Here is a 12,010-nt window from a genome sequence, read left to right on the forward strand (position 1 = left end):
AGAGCATCCCCCCCGCCCCCTACCAAGGGATGCATAGTCAGAAACAGTTGCCCTAGAATTATCTGTAATAGCTAAAATGAGCAAATCTAATGGCTAAGTTGTATGTGAAACACCTGTTTGAGGAAATATTATCTATCCTTTGGAATGGGGTTAATGGAGCCTGATAAGCTAGGCCCACCCTTCTGAGTTGCAAGTGGGTGAAAAGAAGTACTTATATTTGACCAAGGAAAGGATCACAACGTGGGAAAATTTCATGGAGAACATAGAGAGGAAACAAATCAAAATGTTAATCATAGAAGTTAATAATAGAAACCGAAAACTTCTTTTTCCACATCATAATAAAAAATATTTTTAACAGTATTAATCCAATAAATGTGAATCTGTGAAATTTGTAAGAAAAACGTTTTAAAATGCAATCCCCTCTATGTAATATGTAGTGCTTCTGTTTGTTCTGTATGTATTTTATTTCTTTTCAGTTGGCACCAAAAAAGAGATTAGTATGCAGAAGAAATCCGTATAGGATCTTGGAGTATTTGCAGCTTAGCTTAGAAGAGGTATGTTTCCTGCATGTTACCTTTTCAGCTCTTGGTCTCAGGGCCCGGACAACCTATAATGGGGTCCACTTGTAAATGCAATTCTGTAAGTAATTCAGTAACTATCTAATTCAGTAACTGAGTTCTCAGTAACTGAACATTACAAATAGGTATTGAAATAACCATAGGCACCTTCCAAAGTAGGTCTGCCTAAATTTCACTCCTTAACCTTCATTTCATCAGGTCTAACATCTTGGGGGGCCTTCCTGTATCATGAGATACAGCTTATATACCATACCATTCACCCATTTAAAGTATACAGTTCATGGTTTTTAGTGTTTCATAGTTTCACCAGCTTTTAATAAGCCAAGATGCATGCTTCAAGTCATGTCGTGGCTGCTAATTATATAAATGGATTCTAGATATTTCCTTCTGCAGAATTGTTAATACATGTCTCTTAATGGAATAGCTACATTCCCAAAAGTTAGCTAAAAGTGACTTTCTAAAAACTGTATCATAAATTTTCCCTCTGATTTGGAGTTCCTCTATCCTGTGTTCATTTGTTCAGTCCCTCCTTCTTTGCTTATGTTTACACTGTGCACAGAAATGTCTTTTTTGCTCTGGAGATCTGCACCCCTTCCTCAACCTCCTGTGGTTCCTCTCCCAGAATGCTCCTGCTTGTCCTGGATGGCTCCCGCAGTCGCTAGCACTGTTCTCGGTGGAGATGCAGGTCTCAGGAAGTGCTTGTTGAGTGTGTCCACATTGGTAACTTCGTGGGTGCATTCACAGAGAAGTAGTTGTATCTCCTTGTTTTCTGGATTTCCTTGTCTGTACTTCCTTCCTTGCAATGAGACCAAACAGACTGTGGGACCCAGAAATGATATTTGGAATTATTTACTACGTCTCCTTTTTCTACAAATGCACCAGCTGAATCTGTTGTAGAAGACAGTAACCACTAGCCACGTGTGACTATTTAATTTAAAAGTGAGCGAAATTCAGAATTCTGTTTCTCAGTTGTGCCAGCTACATTTCAAACACTCAGCAGCCACAGGTGGATAGTGGTGACTGTATTGGACAGCACAGGTGTAGATCATCGTCATCATGGGAAGTTCTGCTGGACAACACTAGCTTCCCCTTCTCTAGGTGCTTGAGCTCTCTGTGCCTTGATTTCTTCTCTGTATAATGAAAGGTTCTGTAATGCCTTGTTCATAAGATCTTCTGGGAATTAACTATCCCATGTAATGGGCTCAGCACAGTGCCTGATACATAGTAAGTGTTCAGTAAGCATTAGTGCCTGCTGTTCTTGTTGTTATCATCATTATTAAATTACTTGTAAAAGCTATTACGTAGCTAGTTAGAACCTTTTCTTTTGCAATCAGTATTTTGCAAAAATGTTCGCTGGGTACTTGCTCTGTGCCGGGCACTGGGCTAAGTACTAACAATACAGAAATAAACAGAATATGGCTCTGGTCCTAAAGATGGCCCAGAAATTACGTTCCATGTGGTCTGTGAATTGTGCCAATGTTGCTCCTCTGATATATCCTTGTACCCAATGTCTGATGTCTGTCAAGTGCTTAATAATTTTATTTGTTAAATGGGGGCATTCAGGGTGTGGAATTTGCCCAGAAACTGGTGGAGTCCAAAAGGACGTGAGCTAGCTGCAAAGCCTTCATGGAGTTGGTGATATCTGTAGAGTTAAAAGATAAATAGTGGATTGCCAGTTGGACACTGGACAGCATAGACTCCTTCGTGCAGCTCAGCCCTGGATGGCAACACAGGAGGGCTAGACCGTGAGGGCATATCTACAAGTATCGACCAGGGGTCTGACCTGGTCTTGGCGGTGCTGGGGGACTGAAGTGGCCGTGTCAGGGAAGGGCAGGTACTGGGGCTGGCATCAGAGGAGACTGCTGGAGGACTGAGGAGGAGCCGGCCAGGATCTCAGCTCTGGGAGGCGGCAGCAATAGGCAGAGAGGGCATTAGGTGTCAGCCTCACTGTTCCAGGAGGTGACCGGTTATGTTCCATGTGATGCTTTTTACTGACAAAACAAGGTGTCACTGACTGCTGCTGTCTCCCAAACACTCCGGAAGAAAGACGAGAGTAATGGGATGTAGATGAGGTTGCTCTGCATTCTTGGAAGCTGCCTGGTTCCTGAGGACATTCCACAGAGCTCTTGCAGTTTTGGGGGAATGTGTGATTAAACCTCGCTCTGCCTCTCAGGTCTGTTTTGGCAGCTTGCCTCTGAATGAATCACCCGGGTTTGGTGCGCCACTTGTACAGCTGAATGTGTTTCCATAAATGTCCATCAGGAGCACAGGCAGCCCTTCTCTGGTGATTCAGAGCAGTTTTTTCTGGAGCTTGGGAATGATAATACCACAGCTGACTTAAAGATCTGTCTCTTAGAGATCTGTTACTGAGAACTGTTTTTCCATTATAACACTTTGGGACCCAGCTAGATTTAGTGATGACATTAAAACCATCATTAAACTCTTCCCTCCACTTTTGCTTTGATAGTAAAAGCTCACTAATGAGATCTCAAGGGACATAATCACCTACCTCCCCCAGACTTCCCAAGTCTTCTGATGATTTAATTCTACATGAAGCCAACTCAGTTGAATTAAGATCCATTCCATCTGTAATAAGTGCCTATGAGCAGTTTGTGTACATTCATAAAAACCATTTATTTTAGGCCAATAAATATTAATGAGGCATTGGTTTCATCAGTTCTTAGGAACACTTGTTTACTGATAATGGAAAGTTTCTGAAGAACTTAAATTCTGATAAATACTAGGAAGGAGTCTCTTGCTTGGCAAGGAGAGGCTTGAACTTTTCCAGGCTACAGTATCTAAAATGGTTTTTTAAAAGAAAGGGAAACTAAAATGAATTGAGCAGTTAGGTACTTTGCATAGACTTTAAAATTTTTATGTGACTTAATCTCATTAAATCTTTAATAAGGCATTTTCAGCCCCATTTTGTCAGTGAGGTAGGAGAGCTTAAGTGATACTTGCAGGGGGCTTGCTGCTAATGAAGATTTCAGCCCAGCTCTGCCACATCCCAGAGTTTATCCTCCCTGTTGCCCCATTATGAACCAGGAAGTGATGGCTGGGAGACATCGAAAGGGAAAGCACTTGACTGTTGGAGGACCCAGGCTCGTCTCCTCCGTGGCGACTTCTGACCACTATTTGTGTGCATCCGAGAAACAGTGGTACTCTGCGTTAGTGAGTGGTGTGCCACAGGAAGACCAAGTTCAAAGTAAGATTGTTGGACACCTGGGAAGGCTGTCACCGGTAGCTGCAAGGGGCTGTGGGGCACGCAGCATCCACATGAGGAGAAAGGAGCTGGAGAGCCCGCGAAGACCCGCTCTCGTTGACTCCGGCAGTGTCATAAACTCGGGGTCGGTTCTCAGCACGGGCACAGAGCAAACACCATGTGTTAGACCCTCTCCTGAGCCAGGGGAACGGCAGGCAGAGTTTCTGCTCTCACAGAGTTGACTTTCAAGCTGGAGAGGCGCATGTAAGAAAGATCTTTCCAGACAAATGTGTTCTGGGGCGCCTGGGTGGCTCAGTGGGTTAAGCCGCTGCCTTCGGCTCAGGTCATGATCTCAGGGTCCTGGGATCGAGCCCCACGCCAGGCTCTCTGCTCAGTGGGGAGCCTGCTTCCCCCCCTCTCTCTCTGCCTGCCTCTCTGCCTACTTGTGATCTCTCTCTGTCAAATAAATAAATATAATCTTTAAAAAAAAAAAAGTGTGTTCTGAAGAAGATGATCAGGATGGGGGCTGCTTAACAAGGGTGGAGGGGAAGACCTTTCCAAGAGGTGACATTTGCGTCTGGGGCACAACGTGCCAGATACTGGAGTAGCACTTACAAAGGTGAAGGCAGGAATGAGCTTACTGTGTTCAGGGACAGACATGGAGCCAACATAGCCAGAAGGAGTGGTGGTCAGATCTCCAAGGGACTGGAGGCTGTGGGAAGCAACGTGCCATAAAGCCATTTGGAGGGTTTTAGTCGTGGGAGCCACGTGACCTTCACGTGGGGAAAAGATGGCTCCAACTGCTATGGAGAATGCATGGAGCAGAAAGGCCTTTGAGAAGTCCAGGCAGGGAGTGGCGGCTGGGACCCAGAGAAGTGGGGTCACCTGCATCTTTAGAGAGGCTCTAGGTTTAGATAAGAGTGAAACTCAAGTGGTAGTTCTCAAGCCACTTTATTAAAAATTATTGACGATCCCAGGAACATCTTTATGTGGGTTATATCTGTCACTGTTTGCTAAACTAAAAACACAATTTTAAAATTTGTTCTTTAATTCATCTTAAGATGATGATAAATCCTTTACACATTAACATAAAGTTTATGAAAAATAACTACATTCTTATAAAACAGAACAAATTCAGTGAGAAGAATGGCAGTTTTTCCCTTCTGCCAGTCACGTGAAGGTCTGGCTTTATAGAAGTCAGCCGGATGCCCACATCTGCTTCTTTATTCAGTCTGTTGTGACACCACATGTCTCAGAGCCTCTAGAGAGAATGAGCAGGAACAAGGCAAATAATGTATTCTTATCATGAAGCAGTTTTGGCCTGGAGACCTCCGGAAAGGGTCTCGGGGACTCCAGGATCCCCAGACCACACTTTGAGAACCACTGTCGTAAAGAGAAATGCCATGAGATAGGAGAAAATGACAGAGGGTGGACTCGGGCAATTCCTGGGGATCACAGCAGTGTTTCCTTAGCAAACCCTATCACTGCTTGAAACCCCCTACATCTCCATGGCCTGTGCTCTCCTAAATCCTCTTGTGGTTTGTTGCTGTGCGTGCTGGGGCAGTGAAGAAGCGTGCTCGGTGAGCACCAGTCATCGGTACCAAGCTGTTGAACAGAAACGCGTAGGCTTGGGGCGGGGGACTGCCCCTCCGTCGCCACACTGTGTAAGAAGGCCCTCATCTGTGCCAGGTGGAGGCAGCAGAATGGTTTTTGTTTGGTCATAATCTTCTGTCCTCATAAAGAAAGTACCCCGGTTTTGCTGATAACCACCATTTAGCCACTAGGACACACCACTCTCGTATAAGTCTGTTCAGGTGTAAACATGGATCCTATTCCCATCTACAAGTATAGTGAACAGTGCCTGGTGGCCTCAGTGTTTGGCATTGTCTTACTTTCATCAGAAAGCAATCGGGGCACCTGGCTGGCTCGGTTGGTGTAAAGTATATGACTCTTGATCTCAGGGTTGGGAGACCGAACCCCACATTGAGTGTAGAGATTATTAAAAAAATAATAAACTTTTTTTTTAATAAAAGCTATTTTGGGGCTCCTGAGTGGCTCATTCGGTTAAGTGTCTGCCTTCAGCTCAGGTCGTCTCCCCAGGGTTCTGGGATCAAGTCCTGAATCTGGCTCCCTGCTCAGTGGGGAACCTGCTTGTGCTCACTTTCTTTCCATCAAATAAGTAAGATCTTAAAAAAAAACTATTTTAATCTCCATCTAAGTGTGATTTTACTCAGCTACAGCTGACTTTGTTTGCTTTTCCTCCTGCCTCCCCATGCAAGTAAAACATTACTGTATAATGAAGTTCATGGAAAGTTAGGGATTACTTAATGGGAAATCACTTTACAAACAAGGGTGACTGAAAAACTCATGTTTTGTTATGCAAGCCAAATTTATACTGCCCACTTTTCACAAATTTCTATGTATTTCTTCCTGTAAATTTTTTTCTCGGTTTAATATGGTTATTTGATTTTGCAGAGGAAAATCTAATGAGGAAAGGTTTCTGTTATTACAGCTATTTATATCATTTTTCAGGTTAGCTATATGGTTTTTAAGGGGAAAATACATGGAAAATATACAAATGCTTTGGTTTTTACTGATTTTTAATCAATTTATGACTAATATTTTCTTAGACTTTTCTTAAGCCTTAAAATTTGCATGAACCATTTATGTTAAAAATATGTGATCATTTTTTGAAGGTGATTTAAGGACATTAATTTATACTTGAGGTAAAGAAAAATCAATCTGTAAAATAACTTCTCAAGAATGTGGGATAGTTTCTAATGGACATTTTCTGCTTGCTCTGATTTTAGGCCTTTTTCCTGGTCTATGCTCTGGGATGTCTGAGTATTTACTATGAGAAGGTAAGATGTTATATTTAAATAAAATCCACTTAAAATTTTCCTGGTGTTAAAAGCATGCTGTAGTAATTTTCATATTGCTATAATACAAACTTTCTTACCTGCACTGAATGAAATTAGAGTTAAATTTTTTCTCTAGGGTTAGGCTTTGGGCCCTGAATTGTGATTTTTTGGGGTGAGGGTAAGATTTTATTTATTTATTTTAGAGACCACACGTTTGAGCATGGGAAGGGAAGAGAGAATTCCAAGCAGATTTCATGCCGAGTGTGGAGCCTAATGTGGGGCTTGATCTCACCACTCTGAGATCATGCCGTGAGCCAAAATCAAGAGTGAGACACTTAACCAACTCAGTCACCCAGGCACCCCCTGAATTGCGATTATTAAGACAGAAGCCAGGTTTGACTCTTTCAGATGAATTTCGTTCCCAGATGCTAGGAGAAGAACAATATCTTAGATAATGATCAGGAAACTGGCGTCAGAACAGTACTAAAAATTACAACTGCCAGTGTTCAGTGCCTCCTTTGGTAAAAGCTATGTGTTGGTTACCTTACAGGCAGTACTTCTGATCCTTGCCTCTGCCTGGTAAGAATTCTACAGATAAGGTAACTGAGGCTCAGAGGAAGTAAGTAACTCAGCCAGGGTCACACAGCTAGTCTGGTTAGAATTCATACTTGAAGCTATGTGAAGGTATCTCCAAACCTGTGATTGTGTACTATAGCCTGCTGCCCTCAGAAGAAAGTTCCACGAGAAGCTGATACCATTGCTTACCTTCTCGTAGAGACCTTGGGGGGCTGGGCACACAGTAGAAATGGAGACTTCACTGTACATTTTGATGCTTTGTGAATTTGGACCATGTGAATATAATATCTATTTCACATAATTCAAATGAATTAAAAAGAGAAAGGTCAGCAGAGCAATAAATAGGATGGGGAAAGCATGTTTTGTTTGGTTCTTGGGAGTACATAATTTTATCATTCATCAAATTCCAATTATATAAATTCTTTTCAAGAGTATTCCAGTAGTTCGAAATGGGTGCTGTTTGATGTTTGATGGGTGACTCCTTTTCCCAGATGGTGGCCATTCTTAACCCACCTTGCCTCCCCTCCTGGGCCTTGAAATTCATGAGAATATTCCACTGCTATCTAGAATCCTCAGCCTCTGTAACATGGTGGGCTCTCCATACTGGAAGTCCAGCCTCCTTACGAGACTGTTGCTTATTACGGGGGTACTGAGTGTTTCCTTGCTTTGGAATTTAAAAGCCACACATGTATGGAGTTTCTACCTTAGGAATAATTAAAAGAAGAAGAAGGAGAAGAGGAAAGGAAGAAAAAAACTGTAGTTCATATTTATGGATTTAAAATCTCAGGCTGAGACAAACTGAGCAGGTTTCATTGACTGAGCCTTAAACCAACCGGAGAATTAAATGTTCCCTGAACCAAGCCATTCTCCGTCTCTTCATATCCTCTGTTAGGAACAGAATTCTCTTTAAAGCAGTTGGATTATTCATTTGTGCCATGAGATAAATTCTCTAGTTCCAGAAACTAAATGGGGCATTTTTTTTTTCTTAAGCTTTTACAAAATTATGTTTTGGTTTCCTGAATGTGGCCTGACATACAGTAGCTATTCACTTGGGTCAGTGAAATGTTTGGAACATGCTGCCCTCCAGCTTTGGTGGACTTGTCGCCCTCGAGCACCTGACACTCGCTCACTCCTCTCCCTGGAGTGTTCTTGTGCGGCACCCACCTCCGCCCCCAGTCCCCCCTGCTGCCCCCGGTCCCCCCCCACCGCCCCCTTCCACTTGGCTGCTTCCTCCTCATCTCAGACGTTGCTGTTGAATGGCGGCCCTTCCCAGAGCCGTGCTCTCTGATGGAAGTGAATATAAGCCTCAGACAGGAGCCACATGCTTCATTTTAAATTTTCTGGTCGCCGCGTTGAAGGGGTTAAAAGAAAAAAAGTCTTCTTATTTACAGAGTTTCTTGAACTCAACATATCTTCTTTTTTTTTTTTTTAAAGATTTTTTTTTTTTTTAATTTATTTGACAGAGAGAGATCACAAGTAGACAGAGAGGCAGGCAGAGAGAGAGAGAGAGAGAGAGGGAAGCAGGCTCCCTGCTGAGCAGAGAACCCGATGCGGGACTCGATCCCAGGACCCTGAGATCATGACCTGAGCCGAAGGCAGCGGCTTAACCCACTGAGCCACCCAGGTGCCCCCCTTCAACATATCTTCTTGTGTTCCTACCAAGTCTTTGAAATTCGGTGTATATTTTCTACCTGAGGCCCATCTCCCTTCTGGCCCATGTCTGGTGCTGCCACACTGGGCAGCACAGGCCTAGATTCTCTGTTAAATCCCTTGGTCACGGGTGCTGTATGTGTTTACTGCTGGTCCAGATGTCAGTTCACTGGCCTGATGACGAGCGAATACATACATAATAATGCCCTTTTTTTTCTTTCACCAACGTTAGGAGCCTTTAACAATCCTGAAGCTCTGGAAAGCTTTCACTGCAGTTCAGCCCACATTCAGGACTACGTACATGGCATACCATTACTTCCGAAGCAAGGGCTGGGTGCCCAAAGTGGGACTTAAGTATGGGACAGATTTATGTAAGTACTTCCTGACTCGGTAGAATGCTGGTTCTCAGGGTGAAAACTGAATTGGTAATAAGTGCTGTTGCTGGTTTTTTCCTAAAATGATACCTTCATTTTGGCTTAGATAAAAATATTTGGGTTGGGGTGGAGGGTTTGTCCAGAAGGAATGAGAAGGAAGTCTAAGGGGAAATCCTGCAGATAGAAGCCTGTAGCCCCAAGTATTCAGGTTTTCTTCTCACCTGTTCTGTAACCTGAGAAAAGAGTTTTATAACCCCATTCCCCTCCTCTCATTAGCCATGTGATTGTGTGATACAGGGCAGTCCCTTATCCTCTAGGCCTAGTTGTCTCATCTGGCAAGTGAGAATGATCATACAATCCTAATAATCCCACCTGTCCTTTGTTGACCACTTACTATGTGTCAAGCATTTTAAAATTCATTATCTCATTTAATCCCTAAAGCAATCTTATGCAACTGATACTCTTATTATTTAATTTTTTTTTCAAATTATGGTTGTGAGAGAATGGGTCATTTGCCCCTAATAGTTTCCAGGGCCAGCAACTTAACAGAGCTTGGCTTTGAATTCTGAAGCCCAAGCTCTTAGAAACTGCCTCCTCTTATCTTGAAGTAAGGATGCTGGACCAGATGAGCACTTCAGTCAACAGGTAATTACTGAGAGTCTTCTATGGGCCAGGTGTTCTTAGGGGCCAGGAATGCAGAGGTGAATGAGACTAACACAAAGCTGCCTTGATGGAGCTGCTTGCATTCTGGCTGGGGAGATGAATAAGCCAGTAAGTAAATGCATAATGTAATTTCAGGGGCTATTACATACTAAGAAAAATAAAACAGAGTAAAGGGATAGAAAGTGAAGAAAATTCGTTAGGAAAAGACTCTGCAAAGATGTGACCACAAACAAAAATGTGACCACAGTGAGGGAACAGGTCACTGGAGAATCTGGGGAAGAACAGGGTAGGCACAAAGTGAACAGTAAGTGCAAAGTCCCTGAGGCAGGAATGAGCTTGGTCAGTCTCAGGAACAACGAAAAGACAGGGTGTCTAGAACTTAGAGATCCCAGAGAAGAGTGAAGAACATGGTAGGCACAAGGTAAAGAGCAAGCACAAAAGCCTTGAGGCAGGGAAGTCTCAGGAACAGCATAAAGACAGTGTTTGGAATTTGGAGATCCCAGGGGGAGAGTGACGAGGTGATGTCTGTAAGTTGGGCTGACACAGAGCGTGTAGGGCCTGGTTGTTTTTCTGGTGATTGGAAGTCTTGGGAGATTTTGAGCAAAGAAGTGACTTGAAATGAACAGGACCCTCTGTTGTCTCTGTTACTAATGGACAGTGGGGTGGGTCAGGGACAAAAATGAAGCAGAGAGACTTAATTAGGAAAACTGAGCCCAACTAGCCCTGCAGACAGATTGGATGTCAGAATTTCATTCAAGAGGAATCAGGGATGATGCCTGCATACCTGGAAAATGATTCTAGAGAACAGGAGTGCCTTCAGATACAAATTTAGAGTTCTCATTAATGTAAGCAGCTCAAAGCCACAGGCCCAGGTGAGTGGACTTAGGTTCTGGAGTCCCTTCCAGCACTTGTTTCACTGCTAAGTCCCTCAAACTCATTTTCTACATCTGCTAAGTGAGGGTGCTTCCTGGATGTTTTCAGAATTATTAGGCTCAAATAAAAATGTCAAGCTCTTTGAGAAATCTTCTGAGAAGTCATGGTCCTGAGGTCTTGTGACCTGTGTCATATGCTTGTTTCATGTATTCTGAGCCTTTTTTTTTTTTTTTAACACACAAAGCCAATTCAGTCTTTTAAATTTTAAATACTCTAAAATTGTGCTTAAGCTGAAATCATAGGATAGTCTTCAGGAGACCCCAGCATAAAATATTGTGTTTGTAGATTGGTGTGTTTTTCTGGATCAAGAGTCCACCTCTTTCATTAAATTCTCCAGTGGAGAAGGAGGGTGTCAGTAGTCCAAAATAAAGGTTAAGGATTTCCTAATCCTCTAAGATAAATGGCTTCTTTTGTTTCTTCCATGCCTGGATTTCAGGTACAGATACACTGACTTAGGGTTAGCACACAAATGACAGGATTAGCTTGAGATTAGCTTGCTGGGTTTCCACATAATTGTGTTGGCCACAGTTCACGATGCTTAAATAAGTTATGTGCCTGTTTCATTTTCCTTCATTGGCTTCCCACCCTGTTCTCCTTTTCATTCTCCTGTAAGAATAGCCGTTTGGTACAAACGCTTGGCAGGTCTTCCTCAGCTTTCTCATTGTATGAGTGAAACTTGAGTTAGAATTTTCCAGTCAACAAGGCTGCCCAGATACTTTCAGAGATGGCATGGGGCTAGTCAAAAGAGCTCTTTGGCCTCACACCCGGCTCTTCCTCTTTACTGTGTGGCTTTAGGCAAGTTACTTCATCTCTCTGAGTGTCCATTTGCTCATCATATAACACAGATAACACCATCTTTACAAAAAATAAATTAAAAATTGCAGGGGAAAGGGGCCTTTGTTGAGTGCCTTCTAAGCATACCTGAGGTATGCTCATGTATGATGACTCATGTATTTTCAATACTAAGCCATATTTGTGAAGAGTCATTTTTTTAATTAAATTTTTTAAAGATTTTATTTATTTATTTATTTGACATAGAGAGAGACAGCAAGAGACTGGGGGTGGGGGAGTGGGAGAGGGAGAAGCAGGCTTCCCGCTGAGCAGGGAACCTGATGCAGGGCTCAATCCCAGGATCCTGGGATCATGACCTGAGCCAAAGGCAGACGCTTAAAG

At 42.9% G+C, this 12,010-nt stretch overlaps 1 protein-coding gene across 12 annotated transcripts in view; it reads left to right on the plus strand.

Annotated features, from left to right (window-relative positions):
• The window catches only part of TSEN2 (tRNA splicing endonuclease subunit 2), a 69,808-nt gene that overhangs the window by 41,066 nt on the left and 16,732 nt on the right, over positions 1-12,010 (plus strand). For 10 of the 12 annotated variants that reach the window (XR_006816458.1, XR_006816457.1, XR_006816456.1 and 7 more), the window contains exons 6-8: positions 477-554; positions 6,591-6,641; positions 9,100-9,238. Coding sequence is in view for 4 of the 12 variants with exons in the window: in XM_045991016.1 (XP_045846972.1) it covers positions 477-554; positions 6,591-6,641; positions 9,100-9,238 (268 nt within the window). In the remaining 8 variants the exon portion in view is untranslated. Of the gene's footprint in view, positions 1-476; positions 555-3,623; positions 4,040-6,590; positions 6,642-9,099; positions 9,239-12,010 lie in introns of those variants that run through there. The other 2 variants (XM_045991018.1, XM_045991019.1) reach the window with 2 other exon arrangements.

Source organism: Meles meles, chromosome 20 (genome assembly GCF_922984935.1).
Source record: "Meles meles chromosome 20, mMelMel3.1 paternal haplotype, whole genome shotgun sequence".
Taxonomy (NCBI): domain Eukaryota; kingdom Metazoa; phylum Chordata; class Mammalia; order Carnivora; family Mustelidae; genus Meles; species Meles meles.